Raw genomic sequence first — 18,883 nt, forward strand, 5'->3', positions numbered from 1 at the left:
GTATAAGAGGGGCTGCTGATAAGTCTTTGGCTTTGTGTTCTTTTTTTGTTTCTATGGTAACGGATGTTACATCACATGAAAGCCTTATCTGTCTAATATATGTTTTCAAAATGGTGTGTTTGTAGCTTATGGCAACAGTGATCTCGGCACGCGGGAAAACAAAATGCCAGAGTCTACGTCGATATTCACAGCAAATGAGAGCAGAGGAGTGATAAAAGTCTTGTTTCTGCAAGGAAAGTCCGTGAAGGATATTCATGGTGATATGTCACAGACATTGGGGGATCAATGCCCTTCATATTCTACAGTTAAGAACTGGGTTGCCAAATTTAAAATGGGCCACTTCAGCATCAACGATGAGGAACGTCCTGGACGACTGAGAGAGGTTGTTGCTCCGGAGATCGTCGATGCTGCGCACAACCTCATACTGGAGAATCGGCCAACTTCAGTTAAAGGAATAGCCGACATCATGGGGGTTTCTGGTGAACGTGTTTGTGTCATTATCCATGAACATTTGGACATGATGAAGCTATCTGCACAGTGGGTCCCCAAATGTTTGACAACAGATCAGAAAAGCATGCGAGTGAAAACTTCCCGGTCCATTTGTCAGCGTTTCCGGACTGATAAGAACTTCCTGGATCGACTGGTCACTATGGATGAGACCTGGATTTATTTGTATGGCCCTGAAACCAAGGAGCAGTCAGAAGAGTGGAGGCACAGTGGTTCTCCTCGCCCAAAGAAGTTCAGCCACTAAGGTGATGGTGTCTGTGTTCTGGGATAAGGAGGGTGTGCTGCTAGTGGACGACCTTCTAAATGGTTCCACCATCAATGCAAGGTATTACATTGAACTTTTGGACCAATTGAAGGCAGCTCTGAAGGCCAAAAGGTGCGGCAAGCTGTCCAAAGGAATCTTGTTCCTGCAAGACAACGCCTCCGCTGACACTGCACAAGTGACCACGGCAAATGTGGTGAAGCTAGGCTTCCAGCTGGTTGACCACCCACCGTATTCACAAGATCTAGCTCCCTCTGACTATCATCTGTTTCCAAACCTGAAGAAACACCTCAAGGGACCAAATTTCACACCATTTCTGATGCCATGGCTGCTACGGATGATGGGTTTGAGACAACCAAATCCTTCTTTTTGCAAGGCTTACAGAACTTGGAATACCGATGTAAGAAGTGTGTTGGCATCAGTGGAGAGGATGTGGAAGAAATGTAAAGTTTCATCTTCCTATCCTGTTTCTTTCTGGGTAAAACCAAAGACTTAGCAGCCCCTCATAAATCTACTAAAGAGCTCATAGTCACTTCTCCCCACTCTCTGCTCGTCCCCCGCTGGTGGCTCCGGGTCTACACTGTGCTGTTTGTTTACAGGCTGCAGTCAATGACAGAGCTCAGCCAATGACAGAGCTCAGCATCAATCCCTGAGCTCTGTCATTGGCTGTTTGGAGACGGCTCAGTTTGACTGTAATCTGGAAAGATGACGTCAGGAGGACCCGGAGCCGGCGACAGATGATGAGAGTATGAGCTCTTTATTATGTTTGCATAATGGGGGACGCCGTTGGAAAAAAACTTTTTTTTTATCTCAAACGATCCCTATAAATCTGCAACATGTCAAAATATCCGCAGCAATGAAAACTACAACGAAAATATGCACCGTGTGGTGAGGTTTTTCAGCAGATTTTACACTGCGGACCCACCTTATGTGGACATACGTTAAAGCTAATAACATTTTCTGTTACATTTTTAATTATGTTGGATTTTATAGGTTTTCATTTGCTATTAAAGTGTCCTCTTATATTACACTGTGCTTGGAAGGATGTCATTCCTCCTTAGGGAGAGCACCTAGGACATGTGGGGAGACTTATAAGGCCATGCATGCTCCTCTGGGTAATTTATGCAAATGAAAGATGGAACAAGGCCTCTACAGCGCCACCTATTGGAGGTGTCAGACCTTTTACAAGCCTTCTAATAATGTCTGGGAATATAAGCCCAAACCAGAATCTTCTGCTGAAGTTAAAGATAACCATGATGTGACATGACATACATCACCCGTGTGTTGCGGTTTGCTAAAAGGTCTGACATTGATTTGCGGGAGTGCTGCGTTCCAATAGGTGGCGCTGTAGAGGCAGTGTTCCATCTTCACGTTTGCATTACCCTGTGTCAAAACTAACCAGAAGCTTAACCCCTTCAGGACCAGAGGCTTTTAACACCCCCTGTCCACGGTCGTTGTGGAATCTCAGCAGCGATATTCCACCGCGGGGGAGCAGGGGGGCGAGCTGTCAGTTCTGTGCGGTGAGCCTATCTGACAGATAGGCTCACCGTGGAGAATCGTGGCAAATTGCGATTTAGATCCTGCAAGCTGAGAATCGCTATGATTCTCCACTCGTGGACATATGGAAAGCGTTGACTGCGTTACCCGCGGCCAGATTATTTCCGTGGGTAACGCAATGGACAATCGCCCGTGGACAGGCAGCCTTACGAATTTTACCCATTTAGCGGTTTTACTGCCCTATTTTTTTTTTTACTTCAGCTACCAAAATTATTTTTGCTGCGTGTTTTCTCCGTGACGTAATGGGCGATTTTTTAATATCTTTTTTCACTTATCTTTTTTCCGTTATTAGGGGTAGAAAGCTAAAAAAAATTATTATTTTTAAAATTAGTATATTTACGCTACAACAAAGTATGGGAATGGGTCCCTCATTTCGGATGTTTTGATATACAATTTGTGTAGTTCTGGATTACGGGGCGCATATGTCTGCCGCGCACCCGCCATGCTCCGGGTCAGGAGGTTTTTGCCGCTGTGGTTTTTCAGCAGATTTCCTAAAGTTAATAACATTTTCCATCTCTGTTGTCTTGTTACATTTTTAATTAGTTTGGGTTTTATAGGTTTTCATTCGTTAATAACGTTTCCTCCCCGTTGGACTATTATATTATACTGCGCCAAAACTAACCCGGAGCTTTTAGGGACTCTGTCAGCACCCAGGAGCCCCATAAACTAAATGTATGGGCTCACAGGAGCTGACCTACTGCGCTCGGAGATGCATCCTGCGGACTTCATGGCGCGAGCCCAAAACTAGTCCAAAACTCACTTTATGCGTGCGCTAAGTACAGCGGATTAAGGACAGGAAGTAGACGGCTGCAGACTTGCGCCAGCTTTCTATTAATTTCCAACAAGTGTGATCTATGCCCTATTTATGAAACAGCTGCACGGCGTTTGTAAATGTGGTGAAAATTCCGAAGCTCCGGAAAAACCAATGGATGCGACAAAAATTTCAAAATGCGCCAAATTTTGACTACATTTATGAAAGAGACGTCCGCAGGCTAGGAAACAGCTCATAGAGGAGGTATAAGAAGCTGAGATGTCCAACCATTTATACTAGATGCCCCAAAATTCACGCAAATGCGCCAAAATAGCAATTTGTCTCACTTTGTCATCCCACTAAATTAATAAAAAATATTTGAAGTTTATAAAAACTAGAGCCATATATGAGCGCCAAAATGACGAGAGATGCGCTAAAAGCACAGCGACACGCAGAGGCCACGTCCACATTCATAAGAGAAAAAGTCACAGCCATTCATAATTTTTCACTCTTTTTGGCACAAATCAGTTGTAACTCTTTTGCAGAAACCGTATTCCGTTTTTCAAGTGCAAATTGCGCCACAAATCCGTCAAACAAGGCTACATAAATAAGCCCCGGTGTGTCAGCCAATCAGTTCAGTTTATGGGACCCATAGGAGCTGACAGACACCCTTTACTTCTGTCCATCTTCTTTGCATTGCGCGTGCCTTTGTGCATCCTCCATTGACTTCTATGGGGCACCTGGTGCGCAAATACACAGAAAGTTAGAACGTATTCTATCTTCATTTGTGCCAAAATATGGAAATGTGAGCGAACCCATTGACATCAATGGGTCCTATTCACTGTGTATTGCGGTGGTAAATATGTCCGTGCGAAGCCGGCCTAACTCCACTATCCCTAATCCTGTTAACTCAAAGTAAGCTTAGAGGCCATGGAGTACACCTTTGGCAATTTCTTCACTTAAATGCGTGTATTTTGGGCAGACAATAATTTTTGCAATCGGGTTTAATTAAAAATGCCCCTTGTGCCTTCTGCAGCTTTTACATATCGCTGTCTATAGACAGTGCAGTCCAAGTCTTAATAGGAGATCCATCAGTGAGGCTGGACTGACGGCTTAGCTTCCCTTTGCTTTCTCCTCCCCTGCACGTTCTTATCAGCTAATTTATAACCATACCAAAATGTATACAGTATAAACTAGCTGATAAAAAGGACGTCAGTCCAGCTTCACTGACAGATCTCCTATTGAGACTCAGACTGCAGTTTATATATACAGTGATATGTAGAAGCTGCAGAAGACAAACGGTGGAAAATCTTTTATTAAACCTATTGCAAAAATGACCGTCAGCCCAAAATACAGTTCATGCATTCATGTGAAAAACATTTGCCCCCCTCCATCCCCAAAGGTGGCCATAGCCATTAATCTTAAATCTATATAACACCCCAACCTTATCCTGGGGCAAAGTTTTGTCCTGCATCATGAAATTGGTCTCCTGTGCTGTTGTCCATCCGATCCACCGACTCCAGGCCCACTTTTTCAGTCATCTAAGATAACCACTGTAATCGTTTAACTACCCGCTTTCTGATTGGCCATTGCTGATCACATGAGTACCATTGGTTAATCAGAGGACAGGTGTAGTGCATTGGTGATCTAACACACTATCAATGCACTGTGTAGATTACCTAGTCAAATGATTGAGACGGCAGGTAATATAACTCCCCCTTCTGGTCTCTGGACAGTGTTTTATCCCAGGACTAGAGTGTCACTTTAATCCTGCTAACCCCACTTACCCTAACCCAAAGTAACCATGACCCTAACTCTATACAATACGTGGACCATAAACTGTTAATGAAGCGCATCGCTTTATTGGAGCAATATTCGTGTCCCTTTTGCAGTTGCAATCTCAGACACCACACCCGGATTTACGTAGCACAGTGATGGCATGACCGCTCAACACCCCTTTTCTGGTTGGGGATGCAGGTCCCAGCAGTTGGACCCGCCCTGATCATTCGTGGATGGCATTCTAGGTATAAGCCCTCAATGTTAAACAGCTTGTTAAAGGGTTTGTGCATTCTGAAGTGGCCGATATATGTTTCCTGTTCTGATTTTATCCCATTTGGTCTAATGCTCTTAAGCGCGCCCTTTATTGGATTTACGGTTTATTACATCAGGCAGCTTGGCGGTCATACGTGAGGCTCATCTGCTTGTGTGATTTTCCGGGTCTGGTAATACTCACTACAACAACATTATATAAAGTACAAAACCGCTCATAGTAATATAAAGTAGGCCCACAGATGTCATCCTCGTCACAGCCACCGTATGTGCTTTGTTACTCTTCCCCTGGGCTCAATGAAATGGATTAAAGTATGATGCCGCTCATTGCTGGCCACACCAGCCGCCCCGCGGCCCAGGGCCTTTTTATTACGTTTATCATATGACGGAATGGATGAGCAGAATTTCTGGATGGGGAGTCGGAAGGGATAACATCTCTCCTTAAGAAGGTGAGTGAGGAGACTTATAAGGCTATCCATGCTCCTGTGGGTAATATGTAAATAAGGGAGATGGAACAATACCTCTGCAGCGCCACCTATTGGATGGCAGCAGTCCTTCAAATCAATACTTGACCCTTTATACAGGTCTGTAGAGCAATGATTGAGAATTGAAAGCTAATCCAGAATCCATACACAGACAGCTGTTTCGGGGTTTTTGCCCCTCATTAGGATCCTGGCTTGGCTAGTGAGAGGCCTGTGATGTGGGTCAGAAGGGGTAAGATTGAAGGAATGCTGCCATATAATAGGTGGCGCTGCAGAGGTATTGTTCCATCTTCCTTATTTGGACGGGGAGTGTCACTGCCATCTCTAACCATAACCCGGCCCCATCACTTTGCCCTGTGTCTGCTCCTTCCCTTGCTATGTGAAAGTTGCCTATTTTGGCAGTAAAACACGTATCATTAAGGGCATGCTCATATGTAGCAAAATATGCACCGAAAACTGCGGCAAAATTCGCACCACTGGTGCGGCAGACTTCCCCGCTTCTATTGAAAGGGCGAAACATGCTGTGGATCCGAGTCCAAATTTGCACCAAATGGTAGGACTTTTGATGCAAAGTCACACCAAAATCTGCAGCGCAAAATATGCCAACATACCTTAAGGGCTCCTTCAAACGGGCAAATTTGCGTCTGTTTGCAAAATTCACGTGTGCAATACGCAGAGAATAGCGCAATTCCGCTGGAAAAAGAACAGCCATTTAAATCGGAGTGTGTTTGTGTATCGCACGCAAATGAACATGCCCTCACGGGCGAAGGAGTGCGGTCCAGTGCGCCAACATGTGCAAAACACTTTGTTCATAGTGCTAATATGCTGCACTGAGGCGTGCGCAATTGCCTTTACGCCCGTGTGATGGAGCCCTAAGGAATTTCCAATATATTTTTCCACACACTTTAATTGCGGGATCACACCCCCTGTCGGCCCGCAGCAACAATCACACAAAATGTTCTTCATTCTCAAAGCTTTTCCGCTGTGGAATTTAATTTTGCGCTTTTGAGTGCAGATTTTAACAGATGCGGAATTGAAGCTCCATCGGGATAACATGGTGGCGCAGAAATGGCCGCACTAATTCTGTACCGTGTGAAAGGTCCCTGAGGGGTAGGAGGTTCTTTGGTGGGTGTGTACTTGAAATTTCACCCACTCCCCAATGCGCAGTCATTGATTGTTCCGTAGAAGGTCCAACCAGCCGGAGATGGAGGCAGCGAGTGTTCAGTTGAGGATCACTCGCACGTATTTATATGTTTTCACAAACCAATGAGCATTAAGTGGGAGGATGGAATGTTCAAAAAACAGCCAATGAACGCTTGGTGGGAGGGGCACCCCGAACAAGCGCACACCTCCCTGCAAAATCACTGACTAGTCATTGAAAGACAACGATTACCTGCTTATAATAATTAATCAACCAGCGACAATTTTTAAGTGAGTTGAAACAAAGCGACTAATGAACGACTTCTCACCCGGTTGGCGGCCGTGGTCACACAGAACAGCGGTCGCTTACATTCGCTCTGTTGAACAACTATTCGGATGATAGTTGTCCTGTCAAACATCACTCTGAGGCCTTCTTCACATAACCATATAGACGTAGCTAACTTAGCCACGTCAAAAATCACGTCCATCTAAAGTAACGGATTCATTCAGATGAGCACGTAAAAAAAAAAATTGCGCCGGTAAAAATAAGACATGGGTGATCAAAAACGGAGACCGATTTTAAGTGGCGCGTGAGAAGATAGGTCTTGCCCTATCTTTTCACGAGATACACTGGCAGCTCCCACAGCTGGCTCTATTTAAGCACTAGAAGACATTCTGAGGATGTCCGCGCTGCAGCGTATTTTTTTTGTCGATACGCCGCAGAGACTCTTATGAGTGAACGAGAAAACGCTTATTAAGATCGGGACTTTACTGAGGCTATATTTCTTTTTATAAGATTTCTAGCTGCGATCAACCGAGCGTAAAAACGCATACGGTCATGTGAAAGAGGTCTAAGGCCGAGCTTGTGCGGGCATGTGTACATGCAGAATATGCATGTGAAATACGCAGATAATAAAACCCATTGATTTCATTGGTATGACTCTTTTTTTTACTTGCTTTTGCGCATGTATTCCACACGCGTGAAAAAAAACACAGCATTCTCTATTTTTGTGCGCATTTGTGCAATGAAGGCCCGATAGGAGTGTATGGGAGGTGCACAAATGCGCACTCAATACCCGCATGATTGCGCAATATGTTGCACAATTCCGCAGGAAAAAGAACACATCTGGAAGTAATTAGGCTTAATAGCATAAAAAGTACAGTAGTACGAGTATGTGCAAAAATACGCGCAAAAGCGTGTCGTTCACAGTGCAAATGTGCTGAGCTTACCCGAGTGTTTTGGCGCATACCACCGTGTGAGTCCACCCTAACTCTTCAGGAGAGAACCTCTGTAAAGTGAAGATTCGCTCGTATCATGTAACGTATAAACATAGGACTATGGGGGTCCACAGCTTGACGCCCCTTACTGATCCCCACAGTGAAGGAACTGCAGCTCTTTGCAGCCCGCCTCCAGTTACAATGATCAGGCCATCTTCCACAGGTGAACCGCGGCCTGTTTACACGGAACAATATGGCGTTCAGTTTTTTGCATTCACATATTTAGCGACAAACAAGAAGCGAATGAATTCTCGCTGGTGGTTTAGTTGGCGCGCGCATCTATACTGAACTGACAGGCCTTCCGATTTCCGCTGAATGCAGGAATCTAACAATTCATCGCCCCCTATTCACAGGGACGTATTTGCGAGCACATTTGCGCATTAAAAATTTGCACTTTGCGCGTTTGCAGTATGCAATAAGCACGCAGTAGGTTCGTTCAGATGCGCATATTTTGTGCGTGCATTTCGTTCGCCAAAAAAATTACGCAGCGCGCTCTATTTTCCTACGCATTTGTGCAGTAAAACGAGACATCTTACACTAACTGGCCATTTCAATGGCTGAGAACATTAATGCGCGCACAAAAGGTATAGTAAGAAACGTAGTTGAACATACAAATTCGCAACACCCATTTCGCTAAAACACATGCAAATACACTTACGCACTTGTGAGTCCAGCCTAAGGGCGCCCACCCACTGGCGATTTTTTTTCCCTGCGAAATTCGCAGCATTTTTTTCTCTGCAGGGGTCTATGGGACTTGTAATGTTAAAATCGCGATCGCGCAAAATCGCAATTTACCGCGAAACCGCGATTTTGCGCGATCGCGATTTTAACATTACAAGTCCCATAGACCCCTGCAGAGAAAAAAATGCTGCGAATTTCGCAGGGAAAAAAAACGTCAGTGGGTGGGCGCCCTAAAACAAAGAAAAGTGGGAGAGGGAAGGATTCTACACTGAATGGCCCCTTTATTAGAGCCCCAGCCCTCTCACGATCGGCACTTCCCCATATAGAAAATCTCCCCGTGACGCCGGAGTGCAGCATAAAATCCTGTGACAAGTTTTCCGTGGATCAGTTTCAGTGTGAATCCACATTAGATGGGAACATCCAGCGATCTGAGCGACTTCCAGCGAGGCCGGGTCATCGGTGCTAGACTAGCCGGGCCAGGATGTCACTGCCAACCTTGTGTGGTTTTCTCGCACATTGGTGTCAAAAAGTGTACAGAGAATGGCATGATCGAGAAAAACATCCAGCGAAAGGGGATCCTGTGGATGGAAATAACTCATTGCTGAAAAGGGTCAGAGGAGGATGTCAGGAATCAATCTGATGATCAGGCGCTGCACAGTCAAGCAAATTACAGCCGAATACAATGCTGGTGCTCCAACTACATAGTAACATAGTATGTTAGGCTGAAAGAAGATAATGTCCATCCAGTTCAGCCTGTCTTCTAGACGTAGCGGATGTCCTCTTGTTACCGTCACGGTCCTGGGTGTAAACAGATCCTGGGAGAGATCCTTGTATCGTCCCCTCATGTATTTGTACATAGTTATTTGATCGCCCCTTAACAGTCTTTTTTCCTGGGTGAATAATCCCAGTTTTGATGCCTCTCTGGGTATTCCAGTCCCGTCATTCCATGTATTAGTTTAGTCGCTCTTCTTTGAATCCCCTCCAGCACTGTAACATCTTTCCTGAGCCCCGGTGTCCAGAACTGTACACAGTATTCCATGTGAGGCCTGACAAGTGCCTTATATAGTGGGAGGATAATGTTCTCGCCTCTCGCCTCTATAGTAATGTGTCCGAAAGCACAACTCACCGTTCCTCAGCATGGATGGCCCATAACGGTGGATGACCAGTTTCAGCGCCATTGTTGTTGAGCGATGGATATTCCCTTTATGCTGCAGCTCAGTAAAGCCAGCTGAACAGTCCTTCCACGAGCAGGAGTCTCTCCTACAGTCTCCCGCTCTCTCTGTATTCTGCGGTTCTTATATAAGCTTTGCGTGCCAGTTATTGTGAATTCATTATATTGTAATTAATCATTGAATTTCTTGGGTTCTAGAAGGTAAATCCATCTGCTCCACTTCCACAAGTCTCTGAACGTTACCTAGAAGACAGGAGACTCCCACAAGTATCCACGTGTAACCTAGGAGGCAGGAGACTCCCACAAGTCTCCAAACGTTACCTAGAATACAGGAGACTCCCACAAGTCTCTCAGTGTTCCCTAGGAGGCTGAAGACTCTCACAAGTTTTCGAGTGTTATTTAGAAGACAGGAGACTCCCACAAGTATCCATGTGTAAACTAGAAGGCAGGAGACTCCCACAAGTGTCCAAGTGTTACCTAGAAGGCAGAAGACTCCCAGAAGTCTTGGAGTTTTCCCTAGAAGGCAGGAGACTCCCACAAATCTCCGAGCGTTACCTAGAATACAGGAGACTCCCACAAGTCTCCAAATGTTTCCTAAAAGGCAGGAGACTCCCATAAGTCTCTGAGTGTTCCCTCGAAGACAGGAGATTCCCCCACGGCTCTGAGTGTTCCCTAAAAGGCATGAGACTCCCACAAGTCTTTGAGCGTTACCTAGAAAGCAAGAGACTCCCACAAGTCTCCGAATGTTATCTAGAAGGCAGGAGACTCCCCCAGGTCTCCGGGAGTTCCCTAGAAGGCATGAGACTCCCACAAGTCTTTGAGCGTTACCTAGAAGGCAGGAGACCCCCACAAGTCTCCAAGCGTTACCTAGAAGTCAGGAGAGCCCCACAAGGCTCCGAGTGTTCCCTAGAAGACAGGAAACTCCCACACGTCTCTGAGTGTTACCTAGAAGGCAGGAGACTCCCCCAAGTCTCTGAGTGTTCCCTAAAAGGCATGAGACTCCCACAAGTCTTTGAGCGTTACCTAGAAAGCAAGAGACTTCCACAAGTCTCCGAATGTTACCTAGAAGTCAGGAGAGCCCCACAAGGCTCCGAGTGTTCCCTAGAAGACAGGAAACTCCCACAAGTCTCCAAGCGTTACCTAGAAGTCAGGAGAGCCCCACAAGGCTCCGAGTGTTCCCTAGAAGACAGGAGACTCCCCCACGTCTCTGAGTGTTCCCTAAAAGGCATGAGACTCCCACAAGTCTTTGAGCGTTAACTAGAAAGCAAGAGACTCCCACAAGTCTCCGAATGTTATCTAGAAGGCAGGAGACTCCCCCAGATCTCCGGGAGTTCCCTAGAAGGCATGAGACTCCCACAAGTCTTTGAGCGTTACCTAGAAGGCAGGAGACTCCCACAAGTCTCCAAGCGTTAGCTAGAAGTCAGGAGAGCCCCACAAGGCTCCGAGTGTTCCCTAGAAGACAGGAAACTCCTACACGTCTCTGAGTGTTCCCTAAAAGGCATGAGACTCCCACAAGTCTCCGAATGTTACCTAGAAGACAGGAAACTCCCACAAGGCTCCGAGTGTTCCCTAGAAGGCAGGAGACTCCCACAAGTCTCCGAGTGTTACCTAGAAGGCTGGAGACTCCCACAAGTCTCCGAGTGTTACCTAGAAGGCTGGAGACTCCCACAAGTCTCCGAGTGTTACCTAGAAGGCTGGAGACTCCCACAAGTCTCCGAGTGTTACCTAGAAGGCTGGAGACTCCCACAAGTCTCCGAGTGTTACCTAGAAGGCTGGAGACTCCCACAAGTCTCCGAGTGTTACCTAGAAGGCAGGAGACCCTCACAAGTCTGTATCATGTCATCGTGCTTAACGAGGTCTATTGGTTAGCCTTAGGGCTTAAACCCACATTCGTCTGTTTCAGCTTTCAGCGCTCCTTCAGACAAGAATATGTTCAAATATGTGTGTTTCCGCGCCGTGACCAAGGTGTATTTGCGCCCGTATGTACTGTGCTTTTTGCGCACAAATATTGTTCATGTGAATTAACCATTAATGGCTTCTATTCTCTGTGTATTGCGCGCACACATATGTCCGTCTGGGGCTGTGCTCATATGTGCGTATGCGTTTCTGCGCATGCCCCCGCCATTTAGCCTAAGGAGTCCCAGATGCGCTCCTATCCCAGCGGAATTGCATTGTGCTTCAGGCATACAGTTGTGCAACGCCCATGGACTATTTTTTGCTGTGTGAGAGATATGTGCAAAAAGAGAGAATGCACACGCTGCCATAAGGACGGCTTCACATGGGCGTATTTCCGTATTTGTGTCCGCGAATATTGCCCTATTTTGCATGCAGCATGCTCTATTTTTGTGGGCATTTGTTTACCAAGAGTCCCCAAAGACGTTTATGGGGGGAGCACAATACATCGGCAATCCCGCTGGAAAAAGAGCGCACTGAGGCTAAATAGCCATTTAAATCGGGGCGTATTGGCCTGCTGCGCGCAAATGAACATGCACCATGGATGCAAGAAGTACCAGAAAATGTGGCGATCCACGTGAAAAAAAGACTCATTCATAGAGCAAATACGCTGCGCTGAGGCATGCGTGTCAAGCTGCACTAAATGTGCGGTATATGTCCAGCAGGTAAGTGCACCATACACAGCATGTAGGCATCATGTGAGTTACGTGTGTGCGACATGTGGCCATCATATAAGAGGCGGACACACAGCCTGCGCCCAGAGTGGTACGTAAGGGGCCACACACACACCTTTTGCAATTGAGCCCTCTACAGTAATTGTCCGCCCCTGGAAGAATGGAATCACACTGACGGATGAAACCCTCGCGGGGATCGGGGATGGGGGGGGCGGGGGGGGGGGCGTAGGTATCTGCTATTAATGTCACTAAATGAAGCCACTTTATTGATCTTTCCAGAAAATAAAAGGAAGCTTCTAAAACACTCAGCTTTTAGGAAATATTCAACGGGGATCAATCAGCATGATGCACAAGAGCTGCATACACAAAGCGAGGCCTGACAAGGCGGTAATTAAGAGGTCTTTTCATCTGCCAATTAAATTAGCAACAGGAGACGGATGGAAATCATTGCCAGATTTATTAAAGCGCGTTATATAACAGACGTGATGATACCGTGAGAGCACACATAAGGTCTGCATACGTAGCCCCCCACAGTACCCCATAACCACGGGGACCACAATACCCCATGACCACGGGGACCACAATACCCCATGACCACAGGGACCACAATACCCCATGACCACGGGGACCACAATACCCCATGACCACGGGGACCACAATACCCCATGACCACAGGGACCACAATACCCCATGACCACAGGGACCACAATACCCCATGACCACGGGGACCACAATACCCCATGACCACAGGGACCACAATACCCCATGACCACGGGGACCACAATACCCCATGACCACGGGGACCACAATACCCCATGACCACAGGGGCCACAATACCCCATGACCACAGGGGCCACAATACCCCATGACCACAGGGACCACAATACCCCATAACCACAGTACCCCATAACCACAGGGGCCACAAATACCCTATAACACGAGGACCACAGTACCCCATAACTACAAGGGCCACAGTACTCCATAACCACGAGGACCACAGTACCCCATAACCACAGGGGCCACAGAACCCCATAACCACAGGGCCACTAATACCCTATAACACGAGGACAACAGTACCCCATAACCACAGGGGCCACAGAACCCCATAACCACAGGGCCACTAATACCCTATAACACGAGGACGACAGTACCCCATAACTACGAGGACCACGGTACTCTATAACCACAGAGACCACAATACCCCATAACCACAGGGGTCACAGAACCCCATAACCACGGGGCCACTAATACCCTCTAACACGAGGACCACAGTACCCCATAACTATGAGGACCACAGTACCCCATAACTACGAGGACCACGGTACCCCATAACTACGAGGACCACGGTACTCCATAACCACAGAGACCACAGTACCCCATAACCTTGAGGACCACAGTACCCCATAACCGCAGGGAACACCCCATAACGGTGATGTCCTCACAGTAGGGTCAATAATGGTAACACTTACAGCTTGCCCAAAACAGTAGCAGACAAAGTGCCCATAATGCCCCATAACCCTCCTGATGGCCAAAGTACCTTCATTAGCATATATTCACAAAAATTATTTTCCCGTCTGATTTTCGGACTGAAAGAATCGGATGTAAATAGAAGACCTTCGTGTCACTATGACTGCACACGGGCTTGTGTTACTGGGACTAGTAGTCCGGGTGAAAGAGGATGGCAGAGCGCCCTATTTCAGTGTGATTTTCGTACAAAAATCACCCATTCAAGTCAATGGGAGCGTTATAAAAAATACATTGCATTTGCATGTTGGGGGTGTGGTCTGCTTATAACGCGTGTAACCATGGGGACCATAAAAAAACCGTAAGAGAACAAGAATGCATTCGCATCGCAAGTCAAATAGGACTGAACTTCCAAGCCCTAAAAAACATTTCTTATATGTATGTCGCCTCAGGCCAGGCTCACACGGCCGTATGGCAATACGCTACGGAAAAATCGTGAACTGCCTATCCCTGTGCAGGGGCGTAACCTGAAGCTTCTGGGCCCCGGTGCAAAATCTGTAACAGGGCCCCCAACTATAATGCTTTATTCATAGTACTGGGCTCCCTATATGGAGAAGAGAGGCCTTATGGGCCCCCTAAGGCTCCTGGGCCCGGGTGCAACCGCATCCCCTATAGTTACGCCAGTGTCCCTGCGTACTGTCTCATTTTTGCAGATGTATGCCTGCGCATGAACAGTGTATTGTAGAGTCTGATCTATTCCTGTGTGCAATTCTGCAACAAAGGTCCCCATGGAAGCCTATGGGGGGGGGGGGGGGAGGGGGGGTGTAGAAATGCGCGTGTAATACGCAAGGCGATGCATAAGACAATTCAAAAGTCAGTGAAATAAAAGAACACATTTGGAACGCATTAAGTTAAATAGCCGTTTAGCTGTGTGCTAATGAACATGCATGCGCAAAAAGTGCAGAAAATACAGCGATACACCCAAAAAAGCTTCGATCATAGCAAGAATACGTTGCACTGAGGTGTGTGTAAAAACACATACGCCCCTATGAAGCCTCTAAAATACTTGAAAAATGAATCGTACATGCATGCAAATCACATGACATGCAAGGGCGATGTGCTTTTTCTCACGTTCCCATAGAAAATAATAGGCAATTCTTGACCAAGAATCACCCAAAGATAGGACATGAAGCGATTTTTCTATTTCGGCCTATATGCTAAATAGAGATGAGCGAGTAGTGCCTTAGCCGAGTATTTCCCCACTTGTCTCTAAAGATTCGGGGGCCGGGGCGGGTGACAGGTGAGTTACGGCGGGGAGCGGGGGGGGGGGGGGGGGGGGGGGAGAGGGAGAGAGAGATCTCCCCTCCATTCCTGCTCGCTCTCCCCCGCCTCTCCTTAGACGCCGCCGGCCCCCGAATCTTTAGAGACGAGCCGGGAGATACTCAGCTAAGGCACCACTCGCTCGAGTAATGTGCCTTAGCGAGTATACTCACTCATCTCTAATGCTAAACCATTGAAATAAGCAGGTTATTTTCATGTGCGAGTTTTGTCCATCCTATAATTAGACGGAACTTCTGTGTGAAAATTGCCCATGTAAATAGCTGTAAGGGGGTAAAAGTTATCCTGCTTCCCCTTAGTAGTGGCTCTGGAAGCTGCTGTCAAGAGAAGCTTCCCCTTACTAGTGGCTCTGGAAGCTGCTGTCAAGAGAAGCTTCCCCTTACTAGCGGCTCTGGAAGCTGCTGTCAAGAGAAGCCAGATGGTCATGTGACATGTCATGTGCCTTGCTGCCGCCAAGAGAAGAGATCTATATGTCCGCGAGAGACGCTGAGTGATGAAGAGTATATTTTGAGTTACAATAGATGTTCAGAGTACTGTCACTTTAAGAGAGTTTCCGACCAGTGAACAGTAGGCCTTCAGACGTCACGGTGACATATTCTGTATGTTGTGGTGACAAGACCCGATGGGACAACTCTATATACTAGATGCTGAGGACAATATAATACAGTCTGCGGTGACATGTTCAGTCAATACGAAGCATGAGGTCAACAAGGGCGCAGAGTCCATCCAGCCCTGAGAGCTCCCTGTCATCACCTGTGGTTTATGTATCCCGTAGTTCTCTTAGGCCGGACTCACACAGGCGTGTGGTAAAACGCTGAGAATATAACGCAGCGTTTTACCGCGGTGTGGACCCGTGTATCGCCGCGTATGGTGATTTGTGCCCGCACATGCCAGCATATCTCTGGCACGCTGTCAGGCGGAGGCTTCCTGCTTTCATTTTTTTTTCTTATTTCCCGCTCTGTTGCTTAGCGATTATGTGTATGTGCGGCGTTTATACGTAATTAAGCATGTACAGCGTTTTGTACGCACCGATAGAGAACAATAGGCCTTTATCATTCGTAATGCGCGGTAAAATAGAGCATGTTGTGTTCTTTTTTAGCTCGTGTATAATACACAGTGCAAAAAACTGTAGTGTGCGTGTAATAGCGAAAATTAATGTATCTGAATTGCCGCCATGTACTGCGTTATATTCACGTGTACATCACGCGCATAATATGTAACTCACGTACGCTTGTGTGAGCCTGGCCTTATAGGAAGTATAAATGTGCAACTAGTGTGAGGATATAACGAGCAGAAACAAGGATTATCATAAAAGGGAAGAAATACAAACAGAACAAAACAATAAAAAGAAAGACATACAAAATAAATAAAACACCGACCCCACAATGTCTGCGAGGGGGGAAATGCGTGGTCCATTATAATTATCAATATGGCATTTAAAAAAATCAAGAATGGAGATAGAGAGAGATAGATAGATAGATAGATAGATAATATCAGATGGAAAGATAGATAGATAGATATGAGAGGGATAGATATGAGATATGATAGATAGATCAAACGATATTAGATAGATAGATATGAGATAGATAGAGAGATGTGACAGATAAATGGATAGATATGAGAGCGACAGATATGAGATAGATCAATAGATATGAGAGGGATAGATATGAGATCGATAGATAGATAGATAGATAGATAGATAGATAAATAGATAGATATGAGATAGATAGATAGATAGATATGGGATAGATAGATAGATATTAGATAGATAAATAGACAGATATGAGAGATAGATATGAGATAGATGGATAGAGAGATATGAGAGAGATAGATAGATAGATATGGGATAGATCGATAGATAGATAGATAGATAGATAGATAGATAGATAGATAGATAGATATTAGATAGATAAATAGACAGATATGAGAGATCGATAGATAGATATGAGATAGATAGATAGATAGATATGGGATAGGTAGATAGATATTAGATAGATAAATAGACAGATGTGAGAGATAGATATGAGAGAGATAGATAGATAGATAGATAGATAGATATGAGATAGATAGATAGATATGAGATAGATAGATAGGTAGATAGATAGATAGATAGGAGAGAGATAGATAGATAGATATTAGATAGATAAATTGACGGATATGAGAGATAGGTAGATAGATAGATAGATAGATAGATAGGAGATAGATATATATTAGATAGATAAATAGGCAGATATGAGAGATAGGTAGATAGATAGATACAAAAATATATACATAGATGGATAATAGATAGATAGGGGATACATGTATGGATAACATAATAGACAGATAGATATACAGTAGACAAAGAGATATATAGATAAATATGAAGTAGTTAAATAGAAAGATACATTGATTGATAGATGGATAATAGATAATATATAGCCAATAGTCAGTATCTAGATACAAAGATACATACATAGATGGATAATAAATATTCAATAGATAGACAGAGGATAGACGTATGGATAGAATGATAAATAGACAGAATGACAGAAGGATAGATAAGCACTGTGGAATATGTTGGCGCTATATAAAGATTATTGTTAGATGATAGATATTCAGTAGATACAGGGATAATAGTGGGATAGTTAGATAGAACATAGCACACAATCCTTCCTGGCACTATAAGATGTAATTGCTCTCATCCTCTCCCTCAGTGACAGGCCCCAGTATATCACACACCTTCCTTCCCCAGCACATATCAGCACCTGTATCTGCAGCCTATTCTCCCCACATCTATGATGGCCAGGACTACAAGCTGCCCTGCAAGGGCTGCTGCTAGTAATGGAGGTTCCTACAATGCATCATGCCCTCTCCTCACCTTCTGGGAGCTGAAGGATTGTGTCCAGTGGTATAACACCAGCTTGTCCTTGGCTTTGAGGTCGGGCTTTGAGGCTTCAGCATCTTCTTCCCCTTCATCTGTTTTGCCCGCATCATTCTCAATTGCAGAAATAGGCCACCAGCTGCAATTTGTGGGAGTCAGATTGCTGGCAGTAGCCATGACAGCCTGAAACAGAAGAAAGGAGGCTGCTCCTGAGCTGCTGCTCCTCCAGCACTAGCATCATCACATGGTTCTGTGGCCACCACCAGTAGCAGAAGGCCTCCTATCCCTCCTCATCCTCACCCCGTCTAGAATACCAACTCCCGGAGTCTCCCTCAGTGCGGGTCTCACCGATGTCTACGTGCATCAGCAGCAAATCCTCCTTGACCTCCTTCCCACTCGCTCAGTATCCCCCAAGGTCACCGCCGCGCAATTACCAGGCACTATTAATGTAATAAGCTACGCAAAAATAATCAGGGATGTCACGTGACCCGCTGTAATATGCAACGCCGGATATTTTGAAGTATTGACTTGGATATGGATGAGGCCGGGATTGGCGGACGGAGTATTGTGACGTGTAAACAAGATTACACGATGGGCAGATTATGAGACCGATGGGGCAAATGACTGCAAAATGCAGTTATTGTGGGTTAGACGGTTTTAACCCCTTAGTGACACGGCTTATTTCATCTCCCCTTTTCAAAAGCCATAATTTT

At 45.7% G+C, this 18,883-nt stretch overlaps 1 protein-coding gene across 1 annotated transcript in view; it reads right to left on the reverse strand.

The window, feature by feature from the left end:
- Positions 1-18,409, reverse strand: part of GDAP1L1 (ganglioside induced differentiation associated protein 1 like 1) — a 58,385-nt gene extending 39,976 nt beyond the window's left edge. The window contains exon 1 of the mRNA XM_066588245.1: positions 18,168-18,409. Within this exon, the coding sequence (XP_066444342.1) occupies positions 18,168-18,347 (180 nt within the window). The 5' untranslated portion in view covers positions 18,348-18,409. The remainder of the gene's footprint in view (positions 1-18,167) is intronic.
- Between the last annotated feature and the right edge of the window lie 474 nt (positions 18,410-18,883).

The sequence above is a fragment of the Eleutherodactylus coqui genome, chromosome 13 (genome assembly GCF_035609145.1).
Source record: "Eleutherodactylus coqui strain aEleCoq1 chromosome 13, aEleCoq1.hap1, whole genome shotgun sequence".
Classification (NCBI taxonomy): domain Eukaryota; kingdom Metazoa; phylum Chordata; class Amphibia; order Anura; family Eleutherodactylidae; genus Eleutherodactylus; species Eleutherodactylus coqui.